General features: G+C 40.1%; 1 protein-coding gene across 1 annotated transcript; it reads right to left on the bottom strand.

Annotated features, from left to right (window-relative positions):
- Nucleotides 1-833: 833 nt before the first annotated feature.
- On the bottom strand, nt 834-2,986 carry ciao2b (cytosolic iron-sulfur assembly component 2B). Its single transcript, XM_079168889.1, has 5 exons — nt 2,777-2,986; nt 2,008-2,087; nt 1,566-1,691; nt 1,391-1,436; nt 834-1,313 (listed from the first exon to the last, which is right to left on the bottom strand). The coding sequence occupies exons 1-5, from the start codon at nt 2,901-2,903 to the stop codon at nt 1,210-1,212; spliced, it is 483 nt and encodes a 160-aa protein (XP_079025015.1). The 5' UTR covers nt 2,904-2,986; the 3' UTR covers nt 834-1,209.
- Between the last annotated feature and the right edge of the window lie 9,999 nt (nt 2,987-12,985).

Here is a 12,985-nt window from a genome sequence, read left to right as displayed (position 1 = left end):
ACTGTGAGCTTATCATACTATTAATGATAAGCTCAGAAGCTTAAGTCCAAAGTGACTTTCAATAAGTGAATTTTAACCCCAATAGGGGAAACATTTTCCTAATATTTATTAAAGGTGACATTGTAGAGAATTACCATTTACTCTCTCCTTACGCTTGTGTGACTTCACGTGCCATGTTATCCAATGAAGAGATTTGAAGCAGTATTAGTTTTCTTATTTGTGTGAGATCTGAGAGAGCTCGTCTGGTTGAGTAAGACTGAATAGAAAGCTGCTCAGTGAGGTCAGCGAGGTGCGAGTGGGTGGACAAGCATGTTGGACTCTGTCCTTCAGATCTGAGGAGGCAATCTGGCACAAGGAGCCACAGCACAGAGGCTTCTCATCTTCAGCCTCCTGCACTGGATTTGCAGGAAAAGAGTAAGGCCGCCTCCTGCTGGATGAACACGGACATGAACATGTTGCATTGCGTGGAGAGTTCAGGACAGTCAACGCTGCTGTTGAACTAAACCACTTGATTAAAATGAACTTGGATGGTGATGTTTGATATTTCACAGCACCACCACCATACGGGCCTCAAAGATATAAACAGAGTTGAGTTAAGTCCTCTCTGACAGGACTCACTGAACTGCATCACATTAAACTTTAGACCACTTTAAATTGGATTTCCCTGAAAACAGCTCTTGGCCTGCACAGATAAATACGTTCTATTATATTTTAATATTACAAAAAATAAAGTGTGTGTATAAGTATATATATATATATATACATATAAATATTTATATACACCTTTGTATCACCTAAGAAAAGAAAAGAAAAAAACCTAGAACATATCATCATTGTTGTATTTTAATTTCCATTTTTAATATGCATCAATATTATATACAGGTGGGGATTGTTGCCACAAAAGTCCCAATATTAATCAAACAAATTATAAATTGCATGTGTTAGAATACAGATTTAATAACATAAAACAGGAATTACACTGAATGACCCGACAGGCAGCTTCTTCACTTTGAATTCCCAGATGGAAGTAAACTATTCAGCTTCTTTTACTCTCTTTAGGTGCAGAGATGGTTTTGCTGCATCAGTGTCCACCAGTTGCAGCTGTTAGCTGCGGATAGAGAGCTTGGCCGACACATCTCAAAGACAAGAGTCAAACATGATTGGCTGATCGGTGGCTGATAGCAGAAGACGACAAAGCCGATTGGCCGCTCAGATGCTCCTGGTGGGGGTCAGGCACTGGTTGACCACCTCCAGCAGCGACGAGTTCTCCAGAGCCGCTGCAACTCTCTCTTTGTCCGCCAGCTGTTTGTTCACTGCACAACATAAACAGCATGTTAGAAAAGGTGCTGTGACTAGTGGACCGTGACTGATGTCTCCGTGTCATATTTACCTGCTTCCTCTGAGGCGTGAGTCCCGGGCGTGATGTGGACATCGATCTGAGAAGAAATAGAAAAACACACCGTGTTTAGACTGGAGAAGAACAAAACACTAACGCCACTAATCCCACATTATATGTTGTTTATATCAAGTAACTAAATGTGCATCCATAGTACCAACACACATACTTTGAACCTGTCTGGCAGGGAGCGTAGCAGCTTGACTTTGATTGACAGACCAATGAGTGTTGCCATGCTGCAGTGGGGGATTGTAGGTGTGAACTCGATGCCCACGACGCTCTCCGCGTCGCTGACCTGAGGAAAAAGAACAATCGCATAGAAACAGACTAAATGAACAACACACGGAATGAGATTTCCATTGCTTGTTGTGAATGTTTGTGCAGTGGGACAAATGTCCTCAACACCACAACAATCACAGAAGACACATGTTTACGTTGATGATGAAGGCTGGAGGGTGAACGTTAGTGAACTTGAAATGTGATATTTAAAAGAAAAATATGATACGAATGGTGGTCAAGTTCAGGGTTGATTTAACTTTGTCCCCCCCCATTCACCTTGTAGTAAATAAAACCTAAACCCCAAAACAAAACACAGGATGAAAGGTTTGTACCTTGACGCGGACCTGCTCCACCACATTGAGCTCCTCCAGGGACAGAGGATGCTCCGGGTCGCTGATGGATCTGATCAGATGTAACTTTAGTTAAAGAGTTTAAGACGACACAATGACAACAACACAACCTCTGCACTCTGATGTAGTCTGCACGTTATTATGTACGTCTGTATTATGGGTGACATTAAAACTATTACAGTGATTTGTTTGTAAAAAAAAGTGATGTAACTGTACCATTACTGTAAATAACCTAAAAGCACAAAGGCATTAATACACGTGTGTCACTCTTTTGATTGCATATGTAGTTATATTTGTTTTAGCATTGATCCAAAACACTGTCTGTATATTTGTGTATTTGTAGTAAACTTCTAAGTACTTCTTCCACCAGTTACAACACTTTTTAAGGTAACTTATATGTTTCATATAATATAAATTATTATATTTATATTATTGCATTTATATTATTATTATCATATACTGTATATATTATTCTATTTATATTATATTATTATATAATATTTATATTATTATATTTATATTATTATTATCATGTACTATATATATTATTATATTTATATTATCATCATATTATATAAAAATAATATAGACTTATAATATTCCAGGTTATGCATCAGCTAACGTTAGTAGCTAATGTTGTAAAATGAAGTTAAAAAGAAGGTTAACAAGCACACACGTGATCTGTCAGATGTGACACCGGTCTGACGTCATGTAGCATTGCTAACATTAGCTCTGGTTGAAAACAGGATATCGAATATTTCCCTCTCGTCGATGGGGTCATGGACGTCCTCATCCTCCTCGTTCGATGTCAGCAGCCTGGCACCGGACCGCTGGAACACCACAGGGTTCGCGTTCTCCAGTTGGGATCCTCCAGACATTCTGAGACGTTAACTTAGTCCACGTTAAACCTTTTCGATGTGAACCAGTTCCTCTGCATAACAAACAAGTACGCTAGCGCAAGTGTTTGCTGTTAACTACGGAAAGCGATTGAGTCCAAAGAGCGCGCGAGAGAGAGAAAGTCTTAAAGGGACAGTGCACCCATCACATCCTTCCTCGAAATAGATGCCATGCGCAGAAGTGGAAGAAGTACCTTCACTTAAGTAAAAGTACAGAGGTATTATAGGCAAAATGTACTTAAAGTTTCAAAAGTAAAAGTACTCATTATGCAGTATGACCCATTACATAATATTGTAGGCTAGATTTGAGCTATTACTGGATTATGATCAAAATTGCAGCTGGTATTTGTGGAGCTAAGATAAATGTATGCACAGTATGTTTCATAAATACATATATTTTATGTTTAAAATATTATTTGACTGTGTTACATTATTATCGAATATTGTGTTATTTAGTTTTTATCACGAACAAATAACATGTCAGAGTATTTTAATGTTGTCAACCCAATTTAAGATATTTTGAAAACTGTAGACTAGATTACTGGTAAAATACTGCATCATATATTAAGCACATCGTATATCTTTTCATGTAACTAAGTATAAGTGTCAAATAAATGTAAAAAGTTAAAAGTTTCCCTCTGAAATGTAGTGTGGTAAAAGTATAAAGTCAGCAGAATTGTAAATACTAAAGTGAAGTAGAGTTAGTCGGTTAGATCCCCGGCTCTTACTGTCCGTGTGTCAAGTTGTCCTTGAGCAAAAAAACTTCAGTTGTGATGTCTTGTCTCTAGAATGCTTGAATGTTTGGGGGTGAAATGTCCCGCGCACGGGAGAAGTTTGCCTTCAGAGCTTACTGCCAGTAAGGATATTTATTTTATCCCTAAACATGATTGCACGGCAAACTTCTCCCTTTTCAAATGTCCCTCATCTGGCTGCTTTGTGACTTCCTGTTTGTCCTGCAGATGGCAGAAACTGCCCATTTTACCCCTCAGCAGCAACACTGCTTAAAGACTGTCTAGCCTGCAATATAAACACAATATTCTGATAAAGGCCAAAATTGCTCCCAGAAGCCAGAAGTTCAAAATGATCTATTAACAGGTAAAGGCCACAACGCTGTGATTAATTTAGCTACCGAAATATCACGGCACTTTGTGATTAAAATGGGTTTTTTTTTAAAAAGAGATCAAGAACTTAGTTTAATGCTTGCAAGCAGAAAATGACGACTTACTGTGTGAGTTATTCATGCATTCATGCGTTCAATAGTTTGTTTAGTGTTGTGTGCAAAAGCCAAACCAAATATAAACTGGAAAATGGGGGAAAACACTCAAACGCTATAATCCACTCTAAATTTCAACCAGCAGTGTTGTGTTTCCCCTGCCAGTGATTTGTGTTGGTGGGTTGGTGGATTAGCTGTATGTCACTTTTACTTTCAGTGTTTCTCATTTGCTAATTAATTAATCGGTCCCTCTGTGATGTAATTGTCAAACATGCTCAAACTGCACGGTCTAATACAAACATAAGTGTCCATTGAGATCAGAATATGAACAGAAAGCACAGCTGTGATGTTTCTTTTTTTTTTTCAGAGATTGATCAAAAGAAATTACCTTTTGGCAAGAAAAATACGACATTCTTATAGATTCTGCACATGTGTACTATCACCAGCGTGTGGATGTTATCAAGACAGAATCTTAATGAGCTGCTGAAGTCAGTTTAAATGCAGGAGACGGGTCGATATGAGACATTCAATCTCAACACGTTCACCTTTTGAAAAAAAGTGTGCATGCAGTATAATGAGGCTGCATATGGCTGCTGAAGCCTACATGACACTCTGTAATATAAATGTCACGTAGAAGGGCAGCAGCGGAGGAAAAGGGCAAAACATTTTCCTAATTGCTGTAATTTGGACGAGCAACCTTGAGATTCGCAATCCCGCCTTTTAGATGGCAAAGTCTTTTATGAAAGATAGATTCGATGAAATGAGTACGGTGGCCCTGAGGGTCAAAACACGTCCAGCGTTGGGGCTGGTTTGGAGCCCCATGCCTCCTGGGGGGCTGGAGGCGTCGAGTCAACACTGGAGTCAGTTTGGAGTCACACAAGTACAAAAATGGATTTCAGAAAACAATCCTTGCTTCCTTCTTCCATTATTTCCCAAAATAACAAGGTACGAGTGAAAACAGTAAATGGCAAAACAATTCGACCTTGAGTGATCATACAAGGACCTCAAACTGATCTGCAAAGATGCCAGAGATGACACGCGAACATGACATCTTAACTAATAATTAGCTTCCAGCTAATGATAACAAATACAAAAAATAAAAAAGATTTTCTTTGATTTTCTTCCATCTCCCTGTTGGGCATTCGGCCACATCGATTGCCTCTCATCCGCTTTCAACATGGCAACGGCGAGCCGGCCTCCGCAGCTCAAATCATCTTCCACCAGCGTATGCCGTGCTGACATGAGAGCCCTCGGCTGCTATCCTGACCCCATGACTCCTGCCACATGAAGGCATTTATAATCTGGAGTTAACATATCCATAAAACATTTACATTTGCACTCTTCCCACTTTGTATTGCAACTGCTGCTCAGCAGTTTCCCCCGGTATAAATAAAGTTTTATTTCGTCTTAAATTCTGGACCTGCAGAGGCAGCAAAGCAGCAGAGGCACCTCTGTTTGTTGCACACCGACAAACAGTCCCACAGCAACTTGATGTGCGAGACTGGAGTCGTAGTTGAGATACAACGTGTACGTCCGGATTGTTTGAACCCATAAAAAGCTTAAATCATCGTTAGACAAAAGTCAGGTGGGTTACCAATACCAAAATCTTGGCCATTGGCTGCAGCTGTTGAGTGCCTTAAACCTGCATTCTCTCCACTGACCAGCAGGGGGCGACTCCTCCGGCTGCAAAAAGAAGTCTGATTGTGGTGAAAGTTTGTCGCTGGCATCTTGGCCAGGACAGGACCCCCCCCCCCCCCCCCTCGTAAAAGAGATCCATAATCTCAACGGGATTGACCTGGTTAAATAAAGGTTGAAATGAATAAAACAAATAACTATCAGAAACTTTCATATTTTACATTTAAGAAGATTGTTCAGTGTTTCATGTTAATGTGCATAATTCAGAAACAGTGCAACAAATGAGAAGAGACAGCAGAGGATGACTTTCACAGATAGATTAGGCAGAGGAGAAGTTTCTGGTTCAATCAGATTTGAGAAGAAACGGTAACCTGCCAGAGGTCAGCAGGTAAAACTACCAACATTAGGCCAACTGACAAGACATGAGAGACTTCACGTCTTTTAAAGGTATAAATTTGCTTCCAATTTGTAACCGTATCTCCATCATTTTGAATGCTTCATTTAACTTGATCCAGTATTTATTTTTTGAAACACAGTTCTTCCTGTGGTGTTTTAGTGATGCCTCCCTGAGCGAGTGTTAATTAATAATGCCTTCATTGTTTCATGTTAATGTGGACATTCAGAACAGTGGGAACAAAACAGAAGAGACAGCAAAGGAGGACTTACTTTTACAAGCAGATCAGTCAAAGGGAAAGTTTGTAGTTCACCCTATTTGAGAAGAACCCACAGCACCGTTACACTGCAAAATATGAAGGCACCGTGTTGAGGTTTGTTACATGAAACCATCTCACTCGTGGACTAATGTTGGTACTTGTGATCTAGTTTTACTTGGACCAGCCTCAGGCACCTTTTCTCCTCAAAAGATCAGTTGAATGATTATTTATTACCTTTGACTGCCAAAAAGTCTTCCAATTTGTAAGCGTATCTCCATCATTAGATCCAACACTGCTACATAACTGTTGCTCATGTGCTGTTTTAGTGATGAGGGGTTCAATGGGACTCTGCAGGGGGATGCGTTTTCTCCCCTGAGTGAGTGTCAATTAATAATGCCATTATTTTTCTGGAAGGCGTATAAAGAACACTCACTTTTGGCCTTTTGCATGTCATTTTACGCCGTGCCATTACCGTGAAAGGCTGCATTTATGTTTAGGCAACAAGACCACTCAGTTAGTTTGAGGAAAAACATCACGGTTGGGCTTGAAATAAGAACGTAATCTAAAAGTAAAACCTAAACAAAGTAGAGCTGATGAGACTCAGTTCAGTGTGGCTCAGCTTGTTTCCATCACAGCTCTGTATATCTGATACGTCTCCTCCTTGGACACCTTAAACGCTGCACACACAAAAATCCTGTTCTGTGTGTTTTTTTAGGACACACATCAAACGGTCCTTTCATTTTGTTCAAGTTTGAAAACCTCTACTTGCTCCACCTCCTTCGCTGAGTGTCATTTAGCTCCACAGACACCAGCCCTGACTCTTACAGGCAGCTCCGTCTCCACAAAGCATCATCACCGAGGTGGATATTGAGCTCCACACTTTACCACCGCATGGGACTCCAATGCAGCTCTTCAAGCTAATTGGTGTCTCTTTTCTCAGCTTCACTCTCACTTTATTTAATGGCAGTGGCACAGACTCTGGCCCCCCCCCCCCCCAGCTATCTCCATGTTTTCTGGCTATTTGTTGGCTTCTGGATGATGCTGAGTGGAAATGAGCCTTCACAAAGGGGGTGAGCGACATGGTAGCTCCCTGATAGCGACATGTAATAATTTCTTGCCACAGATCTCAGCTCTCCACAGCGGCAACATCATCCAACCACCGTCCGGAAGCCGGATCTGGGTCTGTCTCTGCTGGAGGCCCCGCTGGAGTCTGAGCTGAAGGGGTTTCTGGTGAACCTGCATGATTTCTTCTGATTTCACCAGAATCCGACCCGGTGGCTCCGACGACGAGCTTTAAGAATAACTCTATAGAAATAGACCATCTTCTCTCTGATGGTCTTTTTCTACTTATGTAGGTCATATAGAGGCATCAGTATTAAATTAAGACTGTTTAATTCAGTCATTTCAATTAGTTGCTGAAATGTTATCAACAGCATTTTTATCGGGGCAAAAGAGTCAAATATTCAGTTTCCAGCCCTTGAAATGTGAGAATCCAACGACCCGAGGGGAATTTAAAGAAGCTCACCGATATAAGATATGCTTGACATAGAAATAAAGTTCTGAAGAGAGAACGAAAGCTTTACTGTGTGGTCTGTCCAGCCAAGTCCAGAATCTATAATGGCTCATTAAATTCTCAGCACAATCTGCAGGGCTTAGTTGTATCACGGTTTTGAAGTTTGGTGTGGGCTGAACCCTTGGAGGTCACATTTTCCAGACATCACTGTTTGAGTTAATGCCCAAAATCCACGCTGGCAAGAACAGAGGAGGAGTTCTTTTTTTATTTTTCTGTGGAAACGTTTCAGATGTCGGAGAGACAGACGGATGCTTTGACAGTCCACCAGTTGCTTTGTTCCCTTGTGTTTTCTCAGGCTGATCGCTGGAATATTTTTGGCTATTCTTGTGTGTGGGATTCAGGAAACTGAAGATATCTGCTCTGAGACGATTGCACGATTTACGCTTCTTATTCTTTCTGCAGTTACATTTCAGAAGCTTTTACTTTGGCTGGACCTTTGATTTCTCCCCGCAGGGCATTTGAGTTATTCTTATGTTATAAAAGACCTCTTAACAGCCATGGTGCTGGAAATACGTCTTAAAAAAAGACATTTGAACATCTGAACTCAGTCAGATCTCCATGTGTGAGGGCCTGCTGGTGAACGAGAGGACATCCGCTCAAACCCTGATTTGAGCAAACATTTAGCCTTTAAAGCCACAGAGGCACTGTAGACGTGATTATAGCATCTTCCAAAAATCATCTTGCAGTTTTTAGGTTTGCAGAAACAAACCAATGTTTGGCATGTTTGGACTGAGAAGAGACAGTTGCCTCCTACACAGGAGACACACAGAGTTCATCGTTGTCTCTCTGTGGTTTTGTGTCTCTTTGATCGTTGTGAAGTTTTTTCTTGTGTCTTGTTGTTGTTTTGCCCCTTTTTGTAGTCGGTTTGAACCTCTTTGTATTTCTTTTGTGTGTCCTGTGGTCATTTTGTGTCTCTTTGTAGTTGGTTTCTGTCCTTTTGAAGTCATTTTGAGTCTTTCTGTAGCTTCTTTGTATCTCTATGTAGTCTTTTACAGTCACTATGTGGTTGTGTTGTGCCTCTTTGTTGTCATGTTGTGTCTCTGTAAGCTTCTTTTGCCCCTTTTCATCATTGCTGTGAATCTCTTTGCAGTTGTTTTGGTCTCTTTGTGCTGATCCTGAGTCCCTTCCTGTCTCTTTGAGTTACATTTAGCAGGTTAAGGCTAGAGGGGCCTCTGACACTTTGGGCCCCTGGCCCCTGTGACCGATAGACCAGTTCAGTAATCCCTCCATGTCTATGAGATTATAAATGAAGAGAAGCACAAGAGATAGATTACAAAAACAGGCTGACAGAAACCCAGACACACACACACACACACACCTGCTCACTCAGACGCCAGCCGGTGAACCTCGGGACAGCTTCACATTTCTTCGGGTGGTGGTTGTTTTTCTCCATTTCAATCAAATGTACTGTTTGCATGAAAGAGGATGATGAATGTACCTGCTGTCTGAGGGAGAGGCAGAGAGAGAGAGAGAGGGGCTTTCTGAGGCACATTGAGTGATCGTATGTTTATGGTAGAGAAGGCGCAGACAGTGACACACGAGGGCGTAGAAGCAGAAAGGATTTCATATTGATTCAACCTCAAACCTCCAAAATAAACACAAGCTCACCAATGTTTCACCAATTGCGTACAAATCCCATTTTTATGTGTTTATTGGAAATCCACTTTTGATTTTGTCACCTGGTAGTGATTCACTCATGACTCATCAGATTAATGAAAGAGTTTGAAACTGTCACAGCAAAAGAACAAACCTCTTTCTTTTGTTACATGATAAGCTTTTTGACATATTCCAGACTGGATTTTTATCTCTCCATTCCGCCGAGGTGACAAATGATCTCTCAGTTATTGATGACTCCCTGCCCTCCTGCTGCTGCATCAATTCTGTTGACCTCCGCTTGTTATTACACTGTTTCCACAACTACGGTTCAGCTTTAACAGCTATACGCTGACAGGGAACTCTGCAATGTGTCTCACCTGAAAAACAACGAGGCTTTCAGTTAAACACCTTCAGTAGGTTTTCCCCGAGAATCAACCTCTTGTGGATGTGCAAATGATAATGAAAAACAAATATCCCAATTATGGGAAATCAAGGGATATGTTCAGAGAGAAAAAGACGCTCCGTCTTTGTTCCTTGTTTCTGATTCATGTGTCTGTAATTAGGTTTGGTCAACAAAAGCTTTTTGGTTAATGTTGCTGTGCCTGGACAAGAGAAAGCTCAACACATAACCCCCAGCAACATGGCATTTTATGTATTGATTAAACAAATGACATATAACATGTTAATTAGGGAGCTTTAGAAATGTGCAGCCTCTAAATACCTGGGTCACTTGAATTTCATGAAATTGAAAATGACCGTTTTCACAGGATGTCTCGTGACTATTCTCTGGTACCAACAATTATCCGCCAATAAAATCTGTTTAGATCCTTCACATCAACAGCAGAGCATCTGCAGCGTGTTCGTGGAGCAGAGCATCAGCGGTAATGTATTACAGTAGTAAAGGGTTCATCTGCTCTTCTGTAAAACAACAAAAGGTTCTGAAGTGTAAATGTTCTGGTTTTAACGGCTCCGTAACGACCGGCAGCTGCGTCTCCGTCTCTGCCAGAATCTGACGCTCTCCGGCCAACACTTCCCATCCCATCATTAGAGCAGATTGGGTCTCCGTTGACCTTTTACTGTAATTATGTTCCGTCAGCGCGGCCGGTCTGCTGCTCTCAGTCTAATTCATATTTGGCTCCACAGAAGGAAGCGACTGACCGCTGAAAGAAGTCTGCAGCGATGAGCTTTACTCAAACAGAGGCAGAGATGAGATGGCAGAGAGCGAAGAGGGTTTAACTTTCACCAAGGAAGTAAAACCTGTCTGTCTCTATCTGTCTGTCTGTCTGTCTGTCTGTCTGTCTGTCTATCTGTCTGTCTGTCTGTCTGTCTGTCTGTCTGTCTGTCTGTCTGTCTGTCTGTCTGTCTGTCTCTATCTGTTAAAAAAAGATAGATAACAAAAATAACATTTATTTTTACAGTCATCACTTGAAATCATGAAGGCACTTGCAAATGACAAAGTAGTACAAAATGTAAACCATACTTTGGAGTTGAATTTTTACCTCTTTACTAAAGATTTAATTACATTTTTTTCTTTTTACAAAATGTACCAAAACACTGGCAAAGATTAAGATCCTGAGTAGATAATAATGAGAATAAAATATTAAACAAAATGTATATATATCATAATATATATATCATACTAAAAAGAAATCTGGTTCAAATTGACATCAAATTCATAAAGTTCAGTTGCTGATTGGTTTCTATCTACCATCCATCTTTTTCATGGTGTTGTAATTAAACAAAAAGCAGCTTTCTTGTGACGCTCCAGTCTTGCAGGGCTGTGTAAACCTCCAGCCGAGCGTCGACCTTTCTAACTCCTGACACGAGACGCCGTGAGGACGAGGCCGTTTGTCAAAGACGGCACTGATGCCGCTGTGTGATCCATGAGGGTCTCAGAGTTTTCATGTCCTCGTGCTGGTGGAGGAGAGAAGGAACAGCAGCGAAATCACCGCTGTGATACATCTGGAGTTCTTCTACTAGTAACAGTTCACTTCTGGGTTCATGCAAGATGTCAAGTGTTTATATTCCTACTGAAAACAAATGTTTATTAAAAGACTGAACTAAACACTTTTAACACTGAAGAAATGTATATTTAACAAATCAATGAATACAATTGTATATTATGAGAGGACTATAAACTATTATGTTAATGCTGTTTAACTAGTGTGTTAAAAGTCTTTTTAAATCTCAAAATTACATAAAAGGGTATTGAAGTTAGATTGTTCTTATTCAACAAACACAATATTATTTTTTTTCTTGATTATAGTACATTGTCCACTCTTTAACCTCAACTCTTACCTATAGTCCAACATCAACTCTGAAAAATGACTTTTGAAGAAGTGAGGACAGAATCTTTATATAAATATACGGTATTATGACCGTGTATTTAAACACAGTAATAGTTCCGTGTATTTAAACACAGTAATAGTTCCGTGTATTTAAACACAGTAATAGTTCCGTGTATTTAAATACAGTAATATTACCGTGTATTTAAACACAGTAATAGTTCCGTGTATTTAAACACAGTAATAGTTCCGTGTATTTAAACACAGTAATAGTTCCGTGTATTTAAACACAGTAATAGTTCCGTGTATTTAAACACAGTAATAGTTCCGTGTACTTAAACACAGTAATATTACCGTGTATTTAAACACAGTAATAGTTCTGTGTATTTAAACACAGTAATAGTTCTGTGTATTTAAACACAGTAATAGTTCTGTGTATTTAAACACAGTAATAGTTCCGTGTACTTAAACACAGTAATATTACCGTGTATTTAAACACAGTAATATTACCGTGTATTTAAACACAGTAATAGTTCTGTGTATTTAAACACAGTAATAGTTCTGTGTATTTAAACACAGTAATAGTTCCGTGTACTTAAACACAGTAATATTACCGTGTATTTAAACACAGTAATATTACCGTGTATTTAAACACAGTAATATTACCGTGTATTTAAACACAGTAATAGTTCTGTGTATTTAAACACAGTAATATTACCGGCTGAAACCGGACGGGGAGGAAGACGAGCAGCTGGATGAAACCCTCGGGAAGCCGCTCCGCTTCACAGCCCCGTTCAGTATTTATGGGCTCTTTTTGTCCTATTTATGGACTCGATCAGAACAAAGGGGCGAACATGTTGTTTTATTTATTTCACCTGTGTTTACAGTTGTTCTGTCTCTCTTTACCTTCAGGCAGCTCGTCGGGAATCCCACAGCGCAGAGAGGCTAATGAGAATGTTCATGTTCTCAAATACACTTTCCTGCTGTTTAAAATTCTCCTAGAAAACGTCTTGCACACAGGAAGTGATTAGAATACTTTTACAAGCGTATGTTCATGCGGTCTGAAACTAGGCCCGGCCAGAGTTGCGAGCTTTACAGCAACTCTTGCC

The sequence above is a fragment of the Pholis gunnellus genome (genome assembly GCF_910591455.1).
Source record: "Pholis gunnellus genome assembly, chromosome: 11".
NCBI classification, from domain to species: domain Eukaryota; kingdom Metazoa; phylum Chordata; class Actinopteri; order Perciformes; family Pholidae; genus Pholis; species Pholis gunnellus.
Note: the sequence above shows the minus strand (reverse complement) of the source record. Positions and strands in the feature narration are given on the sequence as shown.